This window comes from Numenius arquata, chromosome 7 (genome assembly GCF_964106895.1).
Source record: "Numenius arquata chromosome 7, bNumArq3.hap1.1, whole genome shotgun sequence".
NCBI classification, from domain to species: domain Eukaryota; kingdom Metazoa; phylum Chordata; class Aves; order Charadriiformes; family Scolopacidae; genus Numenius; species Numenius arquata.
Window position 1 is genome coordinate 43,468,329 of NC_133582.1, and position 18,214 is coordinate 43,486,542.

The 18,214-nt window shown below is 48.2% G+C and overlaps 1 protein-coding gene across 1 annotated transcript; it reads left to right on the plus strand.

The window, feature by feature from the left end:
- The first annotated feature begins 3,180 nt into the window (after window positions 1-3,180).
- MTURN (maturin, neural progenitor differentiation regulator homolog) lies at window positions 3,181-17,688 on the plus strand. Its single transcript, XM_074150903.1, has 3 exons — window positions 3,181-3,388; window positions 9,318-9,440; window positions 15,738-17,688. Exons 1-3 carry the CDS (start codon window positions 3,221-3,223, stop codon window positions 15,846-15,848), a joined length of 402 nt encoding a protein of 133 aa, XP_074007004.1. The 5' UTR covers window positions 3,181-3,220; the 3' UTR covers window positions 15,849-17,688.
- Window positions 17,689-18,214: the final 526 nt, after the last annotated feature.

Sequence of the window (18,214 nt, forward strand, 5' to 3'; positions counted from 1 at the left end):
TCGTGGGTATTTGGAGCAAGTCGGGAGCAAAACCGTGCACATGATTTATGCAGTGTTTGGGAAAGGCTGCGGCACAGTACAGCACTGCTGGCCATCTACTCGTCTGCTTAAATGAGCGGCGGGTGCTTCTGCTTTTGACTTGCAGAGAGGCAGACGGGTGTCACGAGCACCGCACCTGCTTCGCGTCCGTGTTCCCATCCCTCAGCCCCTGGCATCGGTGTGATGACCAGGGCCACCGAGCCTGGCTTGTTCTGCAGGTTGCTTTCTAGCATTGCCAAAATCACCATCCTTTACTGGGTCGGTTTTATAATCTGCTTTTGGGGTACAGGTGTAAGGGCAGAGAGACCCGTCACACGTAAATAAACAAATAAGCACGGCTGTCTGGTTGGAACGGCCGCACTGTCAGACGTGACAAAGCATTCTGCAGCGCGTGCTGCAATAAGATATTTAAAATCTCATTCGAAAGCTGTCAGCTTCCCTACCCCACAGAACGGAGATAACGAACAGCACATACTTCAAAGCGACGTTTTAAAGACTAAAAAGATGTTCACGTGGGGCTTTGAAAATGCACATAAATCACAGGTGTTAACACCGAGACCTCGGTTATTTGAAATCGTGGCTGCTTGCGGGGCAGCCTTGACCTCCCCTTGCTGCTGTGGGCCAGAGTGCTGCCAGCTGGGGACATGGCTACCTGGCTGCCTACCTCAGGTGGCCCCAAACCTGAGTGCCAAACCCTGCGCACGAGCCTGCTGGCGAGAGGGAAGGGCGAGGCTTTGCTCCCACCACCACGTCCCTACCCAAAACCCACGCCGCCTTTGGGAAGGATGGAAAACAAGGGACTGGGGTCGACCTTGGTGGCCGAGCGCTGTGGCGGGGGAGATGTCTGCCCGGCTGGTGGCATCCTGCCCACCACCAGTTGCAGGCAAGCCACCAATGTAGCGTTTTAGGAGAAAGGGCTGTATTTTTCCATGTCCTATTTTCATGCTAATTATGTGAATACATTTGGAAAAAAAACCTCCATCAAACACCTGACACTGAAAGAGTGTCGAAGTCGCCAAGCCCTGCGCAGGAGTCACAGCCCCGGCAGCGGGTGGTCACCTTCGGGTTTCTGCATGACCCCTGCCTCCTTTGGGAAATGGCGAGGGGTTTAGGATTTCCTTTCCAGCTGGTTGGGACTCACTGCTCCCGCCCTGGGGCTGCCTCCGAAGCCACAGATCTTCCACGGGTGCCCCCCATGGAGCTTCCCCCCAACCGAGTGCTTTGTGGGTGTTACTGCACCCACCTCCCCCGGGCCTGTGCAGGAGGTAGGGGGCTGACGTCACCAGCCTCGTTTGGCATTTTTACTGTGATTTTCATGGTCAGAGCACAGCTCCAGGCACCACGAGGGCTGCTCAGCACTTGCCACTCTAATCTTACCCTGGCAATGAGGGCCACATCCAGAGTATCCGCACCAAATAAACGGAATGTCTTTTGGTGGAAAAACCAGGCAATCACATCCCGGGTGCACAAAGGGGCTGAGTTACGGTCGCAGGAGCGCTCACGTCGCTGGCATTTCCTGATACCTTGGTGCTGGGCCGCAACGCCGGCGGGGCTCTTCTCTGTGGTACCATTAGTCCCGAGCTCAGCTGTGCCTGCGCCGGGTGAAGCCAGGGGACACGGGAGCCGACGGTGGCGGGCAGCAGCGTGGGTGCTCAGAGGGATGCCCCAAGGCCAGGCAGGGAGGGCGCCAGGGAGGCCTGACCCTCTTGGCCTCGTCCCCTCTCGTGACCTCATTGCGTACTTCACCGGTGGTTGAACGATTTGTGCACTGACTAAAATGTAGGAAGGGAGTGCACGATAGGCAGACCTCCTCGGCTGGGCATTTGGCACCCATGGTGGAAATGCAGTTAAACACCGCTCGGGAGACAAGAGCCGCTGGGCTTTATTTGGAAGCCCGTGTTGCCTTTGTCCGTGCACTGGTGAGGCCGCACCTCAAAAGGCTGTGTTCGGTTTTGGGGCCCTCACCGCAAAAAGAACACTGAGGCGCTGGAGTGTGTCCCGAGAAGGGCAACAAAGCAGGTGAGGGGTCTGGAGAACAAGTCCTGTGAGGAGCAGCTGAGGGAGCTGGGGTGGTTTAGTCTGGAGAAAAGGAGGCTGAGGGCAGACCTTATCGCGCTCTACAGCTACCTGAAAGGAGGCTGTAGCCAGGTGGGGGTTGGTCTCTTCTCCCAAGTAATAAGTGATAGGACAAGAGGAATTGGCCTTAAGTTGCACCGTGGGAGGTTTAGGATGGATATTAGGAAAAATTTCTTGACCGAAAGGGTTGTCAAGCATTGGCACAGGCTGCCCAGGAGTTGCCATTCTGAAGGTATTTTAAAGACCTGTAGATATGGTGCTTAGGGACATGATTTAGCGGTGCACTTGGCAGTAGTAGGTTATGGTGGGACTTGCTGATCTTAAAGGTCCCTTCCAACCAAAACAATTCTGCGATTCTATGATAAACTCTCCTACCTGCTGCCATGTATGGCCTCTGTGCCGCTCGGTCACCTCCACGAGATCCTGGGCTTCCAGCTGAAAACCAGCGGGGTCTGTGGGGATTTGTTTTCCCTCATGGCACAGCTGACATCAATGCAAATTGAAGGCCCTTTATAAACGCAGATCGGCTCCCGCATCTCATATGCCTTGCTAGACACACAGCTAACCGCTTGGGATGTGCTGGGAAGAGGTAATACCAACCTCGCTGCAAATCCACCGGTCCCCAGCGTCGTCGATACAAACCATAAAGCTTCCAAATGTCACGGGGTGAATCCGTCCGGATTTAGACAAGCCTTGCATTTTGGGTGGCTTCGGCGAAACTCGGCGGATTTGTTTAGCATAAACGGGTATCGCCGGGTGGACTTTCTTCTTGGTTCAAGGCAGAATTCGGGATCGGCTCTGGGAAAGGGAGAAGCGAAGTGAAGCGCGGCCGCGCCGACCACGGCTCCCTCGGGTGGGCTTCCTCCCCCAGGCTGCCAGGCCAAGTCAACTCAATTAATTGTCTTGCAGCAAATTTCCTCTCTCGGGGAGTTGGGGGGGGGGGGGGCGGAGAGGGGGGAGGTCGGCCGAGCCTCGACGCCCCTTTCCCCCCCAACCCCGGGAAGGGGGGGTGGAGGGAGGCGGTGCTCGGGGGGCGGGCGGGGGGCGGTGCGGGCGGGCGGGGATCGCGGCGGCGGCGGAGGCGGCGGCGGCGGCGGGGTTGGGGATGGGGATGGCTTTCGAGGCGCTGGCGGAGGCGGCGGAGCGGTGGTGCGCCCGTACCCCCTTCCAGCTCATCGCCGCCGAGGAGACGGAGAGGCGCATGGACTTCTACGCCGAGCCCGGCGTCTCCTTCTACGTCCTCTGCCCGGAGGCCGCCTGCGGCGACAATTTCGTGAGTGCCCCGGGAAGGGGACCCGGGCGGAGGGGGGCGGGGGGTGGGAGAGGGGGGGAGGCGTGCGTGGGTATCCGTGCGTGTGCATGGACGGGCGGGCAGCCCCTGCACCCCTTTGGGACATCTGCCCCCCGCCTCTCCGTCCGTTGGGGGAGGACCCGAGGGGGAGCGCCGGGTGGGGGGGAAGGACGGGGCCGTGCCCCGGAGGGATGCGGGGATGGAGGGCGGTGGGGATGGGGGGGCGGGGACGGGGGGGATCCTCCCCAGCACGCACCACAATCTGCAAAATGGAGTCGGATGCCGGTGCGGGGCGGCCCCGCGGGCAGGGCTGCGGGCAGGGACACCCTCCCCCCCCCCCCCCCCGCCCCATCCCCCGGCATCCCCCGGCATCCCCCATCACCCCGGCCTGGGGAGGCTGCGGGCTCCGGGGGGAGAGGAGGAGGGGTGCGAACCCCCTCCTCCCCCCCCCCGGCTCGTCCGGCACCCAGCGGGGGCTGCAGCTGCTGCTCCCCCCGCGGCCCCTCTCCATCCTCCCGGGGTACCGGGGCCGGGGCACGGCGGAGGGACGGACGGACTGGCAGGGCTGTCACGGCAAATGGAGAACGGGCAGGAATAAAATGGAGTCAGGATGACAGAAGGGCCGCGCTCCCCCCCCGCCCCGTCCCCCCCCCACCGTCGCTCCCGGGGTCCCGCCGGGGCTGGGGGACCCCCGTGCAGGTGCCGGCCTGTCGCCGCCGCGTCCCCTCCCCGCCCCTCGCGAGTTCAGCGACAAGTTTGTGCAGAAATGGCACCGGCAAAACAACCCCTGGCTTTGGGATGGGATGGGGGGGGAGGTTTGGGGGGTTTTTAGTCTCCCCCCCAGCCCTCCCGGTGGTGAGCAGAAGTGCAAGAAGAGCTACCGAAAAGTGGCACCTCGCCGCGGGGTTTGTAACCTGCAGAGCTCCAGTTAAACACTGGAAAGAAAAAATGAAAGAATTTTATTTTGTTATTTTTTTAAAAAAAAAAGCTCCTAGCACAGACTATTATTGTAGGAATGTTGTAGGTCCTTCCCTTCCTGGAGCAACTTTTGTCACTCGACCTGCTTGACAAATGTTCCTTAATTCCCTTTCCAACAGGTAAGTGCAGTATGAACCCATTTGACAGATGGGTTCATGAAAACAAAGAGCACCGAAGTGACTTCTCCAAGACCACAAATCTCAGCAAGCAGGACGTTTATTTATTGTGTCGGGCAGATGGTCATACTGAATTATGAAAGAAGTTATCTGGAGTTTAGCTGTGCATCTGTCCAGGGATACAGGAGACCTTCCACACTCCCAGCTGTGGGAGTGGAGCATCTCTGGGGTCTGGACTCTCCTGGTCCATGGTGGGCCTGGCCCTGCAAACCCATCTCCCCAGTGTGTCTTCCTTAAGAGCGTGCCAAACCACGTACTCACTCCCTTCTAGAGATGCCTGTGCCCAGAAAGGACCATGCCTGCTGGACTCTTAAGCAGGGATACGTATGGATCCAATTCCAAGACTCAGCTAAAGTTGTTATTGGATGCTAGTGATATCGGAAATTGCAAAGAAAGCTCATTATTTTTCTTAGATGTGTATTGTTTCCTCATACACGGCTCAGTAATTGAATGAACTCTCTCAAAACAAAATCTAGTCACCTTTAAAAAAGAAAGCTTAAGCAGTTTCAGACCCCATTCCCATGCTGCCAACACTGGCCATTTTTTGTGGGTTTGCAACTATATTTTCCCTTTTTTTTTTTTGGCAAATATTTTCATTCCAGGGTTGCTGCGGGAAGGACTCCCCACCCAAAGCCACCAGTAGTAAAACTGAGCAAAAGGGCTGACTGCTGTTGAATGCAGAATGTCAACAGTGGAAAACTAGAGGCAGTGGTTTCTTCTGTCTTTTTTCAAGATAATTACTTGAGACACTTTTTGTAGTAATAATTCTTTTAAGACAGGCAGATAGGTGTCATTCTTAATTCTTTTCCTGCTGAGGGTGTCTCTTTAATGCGATTAAGAACTACTAATGAGCTGATTCACCACCATCATGTTTTCTGCTCCTAGTGCACTGTAGGGCTTCATTTCTGCTCCCAGCTTGGCTATCTTGGTTTTTTCAGTAATTTTCTTTTCCTATGTTCCAGAAGATGTTTCCTTTCTATGTGTGATTACAGACTAAAGTTTATTTTAAGGAGACTTAATACAAGTCAGGGAACTGATTCTCATCTGCACTTGGGCTCTCTTGCATGGCTCCATAACATGATGGAGTGTGAGAATGAGTAAATATAATCGGAATTCACAGTGGCACACTTTACAGCCTTTTTGTACGCCGTGACTCTCATAAAGGAGCCTCACATTTAATAAGAATCTAGTGTCTGGTATTCTTGTTCTCTTTCTTTACATATTCATTTCATAATGATGCGATTTAAAAAGCTATGTAGAAAGTACCAGAAAAGTCCATCATAACCCACTTGTAAGGAGGAAATGACGAGCATGATGAATTTAAAAGGGGGGAGGAGAAAAACACGGAAAGGTTGCCAAGGTGCAATCTGGGGGAGAATAACTCTGAATTTTGTATAAAACCAGATTCCAGACCACAATAGTCATATAATTTTAATTTCCTGAAAAGGTGTCTTTGGGCTAGGTGTTTAACATGATAGGGGTGCAGAAGACCCATCTAGATGCCTATTGGTATTTTCATTACCACCTGGACACATGCTCTGAATCAGCATTTTAGATAGCCGAACTATGTATTATTTAGCTCCCGAGGCTCATGGTGCTCTCAGAAAATTAATTGGACTTGTATAGCCGTAATCGACGAGGGTGAGGGTTGCGATGCTATTCCTTGTAGTCTGTCATATATTTTGTCACCGTGTTATTGCTGGTATTCAAAGTTACCGATAAAGCAAATAAAAATATGATGCCACCTTGATGCAAGATTTCCTGTCAAGTATTTTAGGATAGAATCAGTGAGTCTGAATATTTTCTGCAAGTCGAATTATCTCCCCAAACACAGGGTTTTGCTGCCATGCTCAACAGGTGGGCTGGTTAGGAAAAGGTGACTCTGTCATCCAGCAACACTGAATCATCTAAAGGCGTGAGGGAAAGCAAACCCTATGAATTGCCACAGCTCTGTGCTGTGTGTAGATGCCGAACTAAATAATTCAACCATGATCCTAGGTCAGCTGAGGTGGAAATGAGTGGCTGTGTGCTTTTGTAGTGACACAAAGCAACCGTGAGCAAAACTGGGCAAGCTTGGAAAACACATACTCAGATGATGAGGTTAATATTTTTCATTGCACAGCCACGGCTGAGCACTGTGGTCCGCCGGTTTGCCAGCAGCCCACTTCTCCTGCTGCAGAGAAGTTCTCAGGCATCAGGGTTTTTTTCCAGGAAAAGCATCTCCGTATGTGCAGCCTCACTGGCTGCTCTAACTTTCTAAGCAAGAGCTGAATCCTCAAATTACATTTGTTTTTACTTTGAGAGGCCAAAATTCCTTTTGCAGGTTCCTCTGGAGATGTGTGAGTCAGTGGTGAGACTCGGTTCCTGCGCTGCCTCGGTGCAGAGCAAAACATCCGCAGAGAACTGTAGATGCAGCTGAAATTATAAGTGTTATAACTCGGTCTTTATTATAGTTAAGGAACTTCTTGGGGGGGAAGATGAAATCAAGTGATTTCCGAATGAGATGCATGCACTAATGGCACGTGAGACCTTTCATAGTGCATTTGTTGCTACAGCCAAAGTTTTAAATCTTCTGCAGATGTGGAAATTGTTGGAAGTCTTAACTTGCTCAGTGCCTTATGATGCTATGCAAAAAAGACTCTTCAAAGGCTCAATGATCAAGTTACTTGCTTAGGTTTTCCCCTCGTGCTAAATCATTTCTATTCTGCGTTGCTGCTGACAAATTCACACTGCAGTCTGAAACGTGGTACAGCTTGAAAAGAGACTGTTAAAACACGATAGGACAGTATGGGGTTAACTTTCCCTGGGGAACGAGCTAGCTATTATTTATAAAAGGGCAGGGCCTGATTTTCATGTATGTGGAAGCTGCTGTGTCTGATGGTCAAAAGAAGCCACAATTTAAACAAGAATCAGGATGTTAGCAGTCATAATGGTTTTATACATATAAACAATTATAACAGGTTTAGCGCGAGCCATAAATTGCCAAGCTGCAACATCCAGCTCTTATGTTTGATGCGAAGATTAGAAGTAACTTAATGGTTATTGCTAACCTCAAGTATTAAGAAATCGTGGCCCAGGCCTCCAAAATCTCGAGGCTGTTCTTAAAACATTGTGATTTGAAAGTGTTCATTTGATATTTTAAAGAGGGTTCGTTTGAGTTCACTTCATGTACCTTCTGCCTTTTTAGGCCATAGAAATCACAAAGTGCAGACATTTTTTATTTTTTTTTTTTATAAGCAGAAGCTGAGATTTGGTTGTATATTTATAGGACTACAAGGCCCATGACTCTAACATGGCATGAAGTATCATGAGACTTGTGGTATGTGCCTCTGAGAGCTGGCAAGACTGTAAAGAGCTTATTTTTGTTGCCAGACTGGTTAAGAGATGACTCTGGTTATATGGAAAGAGCAGAACCTAAGGCAGGGCTCTCTTCATAACAAAACATTTCACTATGTTTATGCTTGTAAAATGCAACAAGCAGCAAAGAGAATGTAGGTCAAGCGAGGTTCATAGCAAGGCAGTTACAGTTTTTGTCTCAAAGATGCAGCTTAGGTGAGGTTAAATAGTTTTTTCTTTCCGTAAGTGTAAAGCTGCATCCCTGGCAGGTATTCACCACTGAACAGGAGGGCGACCTGCAAGCCTTATGGTAGGGATTGAAACATCTGTCGTTCTTACTCTTTCCCTGAATGTTAGTTAAGCTTCAGAGAGACCCTTCTTTTTCCTTGTTTAAGCATAACCTACTGTTTATAGCGCAGTAAAAAGCTGCATGACACTTTGGGGAAAAGAGCTGCTGTGCACAAATAGAGGTATAAGAGCCTGGAAACAATTTGGCAGTGTTACGCTCCTCTGTGTAGCAGACTGCCTGAGACAGTCCTGTGCACGAAGTCTTCAAAAATAAGGCCGATAAACGTATGCATTAGCTTGTGCTGCCCTGGCGTGCAAGGAGGATTGTTGCCTGAGTGCTCCTACCATCGCTCACCCGCTCTGTTTCTAACAAACTATTAGCAGGAGAATAAGCATCAGCTTTGGGAGAGGCTTCACAGAGCCCGGCTGGAGAACCAGCATCTCCAAAGCAAGAGCAAGACAAGAGGAATATCCCAAATGGGTTTAAATGTGCCTGCCCAGGAGGAGAAGATTTGGGTCTAGGAGGAATAAACCTCAAAACAGGAAGGGAGGCATGAAGTGTCAGGATGTTGTGAGGACCCAAATGTCTCTCCTTGGCTCTGTGTCTAACCTGCGGGCATATTTTGCATCTTTTCTTCTGCATCGTCAAGAGAATTACACATCAAGTTCCACCTCCAGGGTCGCGTCACACTTGCACTAACGCCAAGAAGACAAGGAGATGTTTTAGCTCTTCTTGAGGGCTTCATCGCAGTGGATGATGCAGAAGAAGAGAAAACCAAGCGTGAGTTCCAGGTCGGAGCAGGGCTGGCGTCAAACAAAAACACTTTTACTTACAAAATGTGTGTGCGCAAGGAGTGCATACCCTTCATTGCTGGTGCGGTCATGAGGCATTGTCTCTTCTGGATCTATTTCCCTGCTTTCTGATGTGTCGTGTTAATAAAATCAAGGTTCCTTCTCAGAAGCATGGCTTCTGAAGCTGCCTGCAGCGCCCGTCCCCAACGCAGGCCTGAACCGCAGGAGGCCCAGTGCGCTTTGGCAGAGTTTACAACATGTGTCCTTATAAAATCACGCGGAAAGGCCAACGTGAATTCCTGTTAATGCCTTTTCTTTCTTGTGTTGCTGTTGGCTTTCAGCACGTGTGGAGCGAAAGTGAGGACTGCTTACCTTTTCTGCAGCTCGCACAGGATTACATCTCCTCCTGTGGGAAAAAGACACTTCATGAAATATTGGAAAAAGTCTTCAAATCCTTCAGACCCGTAAGTGCCTCATTTTTACTTCTAAACATTGACAGTTACCTGTGACTTCTAATAGGCTAGCGCTGGATGGAGCAAGGTGGTTTTTCTTCTGCAGGGATTTACATCTCCAGTCGGCTGCCTGAGTGCAGGGGTGTTAGCACATAAGCTGCTATCAGGTGGTTGGAAAGTGTTTCTTGGAAGCCAGCTGCCTTTTTATTTCCAGCCCTGCATCCAAGAGGATGAGATTCCTGCGCGGGGTGGGAGGCCAACTGGTGCGGCAGCCGGTGGCAGCAGCTCCCCAGCTGCGCAGGGGCTCCCGTCCTGCTGATGCAGTGCTGACTCCGAGGAACGGGATGCGAGTCAGCGCCGCGGGACTGTGTGGCAGAGTTATTTCCTGGCACTGAAATCGGGGACTTTTGCAGGGATCTGAGTAGCAGGAGTAAACCTCTGGGAAGCCGGAGAGAAATGCGGTTTCTCCTCGGAGTGGTTTGTTTTATTTTAGGGTTGGCTTTTTTTTTTCCTCAGGTGGTCCAGCTTTTGCTGTTAGGATGGTTGCCACTTGATATTTGCAAATGCCAGTTTGGTCACTGCTTCAGAAGAGGTTGGAGCAGAAGCTTGGTTTTGTGGGAAGGAGGCTTGTATTTTTCTGTTTTGCTGCTACTCAACTTTCTCTGTCCTTGTTTAACACTAAGATTTGGGTCAAAGCCTGGGTTGCGTCAGGGGGAGGTGACTTAGGCTGGCCGTTGTCCTTCATTTTTGCCAAATCCCTTTGCACAGCCTCTCCTTTTGAGTGCCTGGGGTTGGGTAAGGGGCTGGTGCAAAGCAGAGTGGAGGTTCGTTGCCAGAGCCATGATGTCCATGGGAAAGTTGACCTATGGACGTTTTTGTACTCGACTGAAAATATAGATGTTTTTCCCTCCTCTGTTTTTCTGGCCAACTAATCGAGAAGACTGAAAACATATCCCAAGTATTTAGAGTGAAAGGGAGGGCTCGGAGCTCCAGTATGAGAGCACCGTCCCTCCCCGTGTTACACCCTTGCATTGCCTTGCCACGGACCACCGCAGCTGGTTGACATAAAAGAGCATCATTTTAAAGAATCCTTTGAGAGACTGGAAATAAATAGAACAGATGCACCCTTTTCTTAGAAAGGACTGGGAATCTGATCTGCCAGTACAGCTGCTTGTAATTGTGGAAACATACAAAAATATAAATATGTTTCCCAGAACAATAATCAGCTCTTGGATCTTCATAGCTGTTTTCTCCTGCTCAGAAAAACTGTGTCTTTGAGAAGAGACTTCCATTGGTTTAAGTAAAGAGGACTTCAAAAAGACTTAATTAAATTGGTACAGATCACTTATTTCATTTAAACCACATTTATTTCAGCATAGCTTAAGTTGCTGAGACATTGGCTTCAGTCAAACCAAGTTAAGCTACTCTTCAGAATAAAAAGGTGCAAAGCAAGGGGAACCATTATACTCATTTAGTCTGGGCCCTTCATTAATACATCACATACCACCCCATGATTCCTACCACCGAGCACATAAATTGTGGCTGAGCTGGAGAGTAGTCTTTAGGTGACTTAAAGGATACAACACTACTGGGCACTTTTTCTGATCGTCATCATTAGTTACGCTCCTGTGAAAAGCTCTTTTATTTACAATCCGCGGTTTTCTAGTTTTTGCTTCCTAACTGTTGAATTACATTATGCTTTTGTCTGCTGAAGAACTGCGTCCTCAATTATCAGAGACCTCTTGCAGACTGTATTCAAGTACCTCTTCATTTTCTCTTGGATGTACCACAAAGATTTACGTTTCTCAGGTTCTCCTTTGACCTAGTATTGAGAGATTTGCATCAGTGTAACAAAACTGAGTTTATCATTCGAGGGATGGGTGTAAGTAGACAAGTCTAATAAGGACTGTATTGACATTTTCCCCTCATTGTAATTATTAAAAATAGCATATGCATGGTAGGATAGGTTTTAAAAAGTGAAGGATGTTACACTAGGTGTATGGAAACAGTTATTTTATACCCTCAGGCCTTTGCCAGAACAAAGCCACTTTTTGTCAGTATGGGGAAATTATTTCCTTGGCATTACTTTGCACTGTTCCCCATCCTTTTCTCTGCTGGACTTGTTTTACTAATGAAACCACCTTGCTGTGAGCGTGGAGGTAACCGTGCATTTGCAGGGCATTTTTTCTCCACTTTCCCAACCAAGTCTACTGTTGGAGACCGGTCTGACAAATACCGGTTTGAAGAATGGCAGTTTAGGAAAAACTAGTGCTGCAGGTCAGACCATGCTCTTCTGAGGTGTCTGGTGGTCCTGGCTATTCAGTCTGAGACACTGAGGAGGTTTTTAGCATGGGCTTGGTAAGCACCTTCTGAAAGTCTTTCCCATTTCAGTATTTCCAGCCAGACATCCGAGATTATTAGACAGTTTTGAAAGTCTTTGTTGGGGTCTTTTGAAGGGAAATGTTTAGGAGGAGACACCGGCGGTGCATCTGCAGCTCTCCATGCCCTCATGCACAGCACCAGCACCTGCATTCCCTTATCTGAAGGCTCCCAGAGCAATTTTCTCCCAGTAATTCATCTCACCCAGCTCCACACATTTGTGATAACAGCCCAGCCGTGTCGCGGCAGGCATATCCTGGGGCTGCAGCATGGGAAGGGACTGGCTGCTCAAGGTGCTGGGCCCCGTGTTTCGTAGGCGGTGAGAGCGGTGATGCCTAGCGATTAGCATCCCTCTCAGTGAGAGACAGAGATTTCCCTCCACTCGGCGCTCTTCTCTGGGCTCAGGAGGCAATGAGGATGGTCTCGAGGCTGCTCCCCACCCGTCACTGCTCTCAGGCATCTCTCCTTTATGTTTCATGGGTGTAAATACAGTGCCGGGGCAGGATATTTATTTCAATGAGGCTTTTTAAAAGTGTTGGTTAACCTGTGACAGCTAAACCACACCTCTGAATCCTGCTGTAGACAAGGTCAAGCTGTTTCTTTACTGAAGGTGGTGGGGGGCATGTTGTCTCTGCCCATTACTGCCTTCCTGGGTCAGTTTCCACAAAATTCTGTGATTTGCTTTTTACTCGTTTATTCAGGGAGCATCCAAAAGTACCAGACACCACGCAGTTCCATGAACTGGTATCGATAGCACTGGGCTCAAATGCTACTATTTGCCTCAGAGCACCCCAGCTCCTCCAACACCCTTGTTTCTCTGGTGCCAGACGTGTCCATGCTGGTGCCCCTCACACTGGGATTTGGGAGGAATCTAGTGCAGCATCGTGTGGACTGCTAAAGCTTGGTCTTTTACTTGCTTTATTTTTCAGTGTGCTTGTATATCAGCTTTTGGTAGGAGGCAACGTCACTATGCGTTCGTGACTTAAAACCTACTAGGTTATTTGTATAAAATCAGGGCTAAACTTTGAAAGAGTTAAGAAAGAAAGAAAAATTAAAAAATGCCTGAGGGACACCACACCAACTGGCAGAGTTTGCAGAGAACCAAAACATGGGTCGTACAATTCAACAGCAAATTCCAGGACTCCCACATGGAGCTTCCCCTTGGCTGATGGATCAGCTCTTTCTATACCCCTTTCCTGTTTTACCTCTTTCCTCCTTGTTTTTGCTCTCCATTAAATTCCTTTCAAGACTGCCACATAGATGGTACTTTAATACATGAAGTAGATATGGACTAGAAGCAGAAACTAGTATGTTCGAAAGAAGATAATGTGGGAGTCAGTCTAGGATCAGCTCAGGCCAGCTTCATCATCTTACTGTGTCCTCATCTTTCATACAGCCTCCCTCTGCTTTGACCCAATGTTTGTAGAGCACTCTGCACTTTGGACCCAGATCCTTCCTCCTTGGGGTCAAAATGTGGACTGACTTGTCACTGCAGTGCAGGGAGCAGTAAGGGGTTAACAGCAGTGAGGGACCATAGTCCTGTGGGAAGCGACGAGATGTGACCCCTAACAGCAGGACCTGCATGGTTGAGGTCCTCGGTGCCTTGGAAGATCCTAAAGTGTCTGCGAGAGAACAAAAACTGCTTGTCTCTTGGAGGAACGTCCCATCCCATCCCATCCCGACCCGTCCCCATCCTTCCTATGCTCCATAAAAACACTAATGTCAGCAGCATTACTCTTTGATTTATGCTGCGCCAGGGAGAGGAGAGCTGGGATTCCCGAGGGCAAAGGGAGAGGGGATGTGTGAAAAGCAGGACGTGCTCCCCATCCTTCGGGATCGTGTGAGTCTTTGCAGTTCTTGTGGTGTATGTTGTGTTTTCCTTGCTAATGTTGCGTGGGAAAGGCTTGCAACATCCCATGAAATGAAGATTCATGTGGCTCATTTCACTGCAAATCAAGGAGGAATTATAACTAGAGCTGGGCAAAAAAAATGTGATCAAAGGTCTTTCTGCTGAGTGATATAAACAGAGCAGTACAACAGTCACATTTAATTTGAATACACCGAGTCAGTTTAGCGAAAACAGTACTGCGGATAAGAAAGTCTAGAGGCCTTTTGCATTTTAAAAGCTGAGTATTTTAATTTTAGAATCATAGAATTGCCTAGGTTGGAAGGGACCTTTCAGATCATCTAGTCCAACCATTAACCTGACACTGACAGAAAACATCACTAAACCATGTCCCTAAGGACCACGTCTACCCATCTTTTAAATACCTCCAGGGATGGTGCCTCAACCACTTCCCTGGGAAGCCCGTTCCAATGCTTCGTAACCCTTTCAGTGTAAAAATTCTTCCTAATATCCAGTTTGAACCTCCCCTGGTGCAACTTGAAGGTGTTTTCTCCTGTTCTATCGCCTGTGACTTGGGAGAAGAGACCGACCCCCACCTCTCTACACCCTCCTTTCGGGTAGTTGTAGAGAGCGGTAAGGTCTCCCCTCAGCTTCAACGTGAAACACAACGCCCGCATCCTCAAAACGAGCCAAGCAGTTTCACGTTCAGTTAAGCATTTGATTTGAAAAGTATGTATGCATTGGAATATTTATTCTTTGTTCTGCTTAGAAAACAAGAACGTTTTAAGCTTGGGGTGTCTCCATAAGTATTTTTAAAATGCGAAGCAGGGGTTTGGTCAGCGAATTCTCCTTCCATTTCCCTGCCAAAGAAACCCTGCAACTAAAAAGCTGTTTTTCTCCCCGTGGCAGTGAGGAATACAAGCTTTATAGGACCCAGAGGCTAATTCTGTGCATTGTCTTTGTACCCTCTGAGTAATTTTGAACGTTGATCACAGACTAAATTAGTTCAGGTCCCTAAAAATCTGCCTCGTCACAGCCTTCTCATTTTCATGCTACCACCGAGTGAGTGTCGCTTTCCTCCTGATTTTTCTGGGTTTTGCCTCTTTTGAGAGCTAACAGCTGCGCCACCCTCCAAACAGGGTGTTGCATGCGTCTGTGCTGCTCTTCCAACACACGGCATTCCCGGTAATGCCTGGCATGTGATTTTTCCTTTGTGGATATTAATAGCTGCTAGTGCAGGACTCTAATACGAGATTTCCACAACAGATGCGTTATTTTGACTGTTATTTGGTTTATCTGTCTCCCTGACTGCTGTTGGCTTGGCAACCTTTTGGAGGAGAGGGGAAAAGCCCAGACATCGCTGTTTGCTCCTTTTTGCCTGTAGCAAACAAGTGGTGCTGCAGCGATCAGAGCCGTCAGGTGGAGGCATCCAGACGTTGTCCAAGGAAGATGGGCTGGCCGTTCTTCACAAGCCTAAATCTATTTTGCAGAAATTTAAAGGAGCTCTGGCAATTTTGAGCTGAATTCAGAGTATTTCTCACTGAGAGGGCTTCACCCAGCGTGTAAGGCTTAGTCTGGTACGGTGGAGTGAAGGGTTCAAGAGGAGCACTTAACGTGGTGGGGTCTTTAGGTTTTCAGGGACTCCTTGCCTACTCTATACTAGCCAGTTCTGCATGAGGATGCTCTCTTCTTTGGCTTTTATAGGGCTGCCGAACACAATCTTAAACCGAGATAACTACTGCTACGCTATTACCCCGGATCTTTTTGAAGTTAAACCACTGCCAAGCCTGAACACTCAATAATTCGTGATATGACCTCAGGGAAGAACAGGAAGCTTTTTGCAAGCGCTTTGCTTTGGTTCTATTTATCTTCTGGTCTCTGAGCACTTAATTTGGTGTGAGGATGTGTTTTCAAATCTTTCTCCATCACAGGAGGGAGGGAAAGAGACTCGAGATCATTATTCAATACTATTATTCCAGGATTTGAGGTTTTCAGAAGTGGTACCTAGGTAGTGTGTGAAGATTTACAGCGAAGCTGCACAAGTGGGTAATTTGCTATTACACAGTATTTTCTCTTCTTTATAGTTACTTGGGCTTCCAGATGTTGATGATGATGCATTTGAAGAGTATAACGCAGATGTGGAAGAAGAGGAACCAGAAGCCGATCACCAACAGATGGGTGTCAGTCAGCAGTGATTTTCTGAGAAGCTAAAAAAATTTCGAAAGCCCTTGGTACCAGGTGGGGTCAGGTGGTCCCACGTTAGCCTGTTGGAATTAGCACATCACATGGGGATATCTGGCTCCCAGGATAAAAGTTTAACAAAACGGTTTAAAAAAAAAATTAATGATAATAATAATCTGTGATGAGCTTTGCTAAGAAGTGACCTGAATTTTGCTCCTGCTTCAATGGGTTTTCTATGGAGTTGTCTTGGTAGCATTCTGCCGTTATCAGTCTAGAAGTAGTTTTGTCGCTGACTTGTCTCTTCGATTTGTGTTCGAGAGTAGCGTTCGCTGACGTGAATGTAGAGTACCGAGAATGTAGGAAGCATGTGGTGAGAGGGCCAAGTCCTCACCAGTGACCTTTCCGAGGAAACCAGTGCAGAGAGCAAAAGTGACCTGTGCTTTTATTTTCAGTTCAACAGCTATAGTTTTTGACAAAGTACCAAACTTGGAGAGATTTCTCCTGAAAAGCACTAGTTTAATAGCGGTTGGTACTGCAGAAGTGCATGTGAAGGCTTAACAAAAACCACGGGAAGCGGGAAATCCAGGGGAGTACTGGTGTCAGATGTATTAATGTCGTTTTACTGACACCCGAGTTTACAAGTGCTGGATTAATAACTGGGAGTAATTAGTATCAGCAGTACATGTTATAACCAACCCTGGTACTCCAACATCATGTGATCCAAAGCCAAATGCTGCTTTCGTACAAATCAATTAAAAAATAGCCATCGCCTAGCCCACTTCTGCATGACAACCAACTTTAAGCTTTGCTGTTTTTAATACACTCCTAAATTATTACTCAAACCTCGCGGCATCATGAATTAAAGTGCAACTTAACTTTGAAGCCATAAACCAGCACCTGGCTTTTAAAATTATGCCAGACCTGTTCCTCTCCCTGGGCCTTTGAGCTAATCCAGGCATTTACACCTCGTCGGAGGGGAGCTAAAATACTACTGCTTTGGCTGATATAAAAACTAGTGAGGTTTTACTTAGCTGGGGACTTGCTCCCCAGAGGGGTTTGGTGGGGTCTTGGTATAAAGGAGAAGACGACCCCTCATATTTTATACCTATTTTGCATAGATTTAAGCGACTCAGATGAGTGCCAGACTGTGAAGATGCAAGGTCTCTTTATTTACTTGCCTTTTGTACTGAAAATATAAGAAGCAAAGGGATTCTGTTGTTATACAGCTATTTTCCACAACTGACCAAAATGTTTCTAAATTTACTCCTTTTTTCCAATTTTTTTAAAATCGTGAAGTGAAGGTCACATGCTTCAAAAGCCCTTTTATAGAGAATTAGCTTTATGAAACCAAAAAGTGAGCAAAGAGAAAATGCTTGGACAACTCCCAGAAACAACTCGCACCATTTTGAAAACCCTGTTGTTAGTGACGTCTCCTTTTCAATAGATTTTTTAAAGACTTTTTTTTTTTTTCAAGGTTACTTAAGAGAGCAAGTTTTCTTGGTGGTTTACCTTTCTGATGATGGCTTGAGAGATGTGTAGCACTTGATTTTTCCAATCTGGGGCAAAGACCTTCCATAACTGGGGAGGTGTGTTGTACCTGAGTATGCACAGAAGTGTCTGCAACACTGTAAAAGTTGGAGTTTAAGAATATTAAAAAAAAAAAAAAAAGGGGGAAGACAAACAGAACTTAATGAAATTTTGTACATTCTTTCGGCATGCAGGCATAAACATGGTAGTCGCAGCACATTTTCTATGGACTAGTGACGTGAGAACTGTGGCAGTTCATTGTATAACACTGTACAGCAGCAATAGGCTTTTTGCTTACTAAAATAAAGTGCAAGACCAGTGGTTTCCACCCCTGCTTTAAGTCCCTAAGTTTTTCTTTCCTCTCCAGCTAAAACAGATGCCATAACCTTAAACAGAGCCTTGCTTCGGGACAACCTTCCTCTTCCTAGCATCCAGTCCTTGGGTTGTGGCTCGCACAAGTAGATCTTCTGGGGCTGACTTTCCTCTGCCATAACGTAACGCGAGAGATAATTTGCAGTAGCGCAAGCTGGAGGCAAAGTCAGGGTTGCTAGCCACGCGCACCCGTTTTGTTAGCCACATGCACCCGTTTTGTTAGCCACATGCACCCGTTTTGTGTCTGGTTGGGTGCGTGGCTGCACAGACGGGTGCCGGCACAGCAGCCGGAGGGGATCAGGGGTGGACATGGGTGGTGGCTGAGGACCCGCAGCCGGAGTCATGGTGTGAGGGGCACCTGGAGGAGGTGTGGACGCTCCATAAGGCTCAGGGGAGAATTGGGCTCTGGGCGGCAGCGGGATAGGCGGGAATTCCTGAAATAAGAAAAGACTGTAAGATCCAGCGCTTGTAATTGCCTACA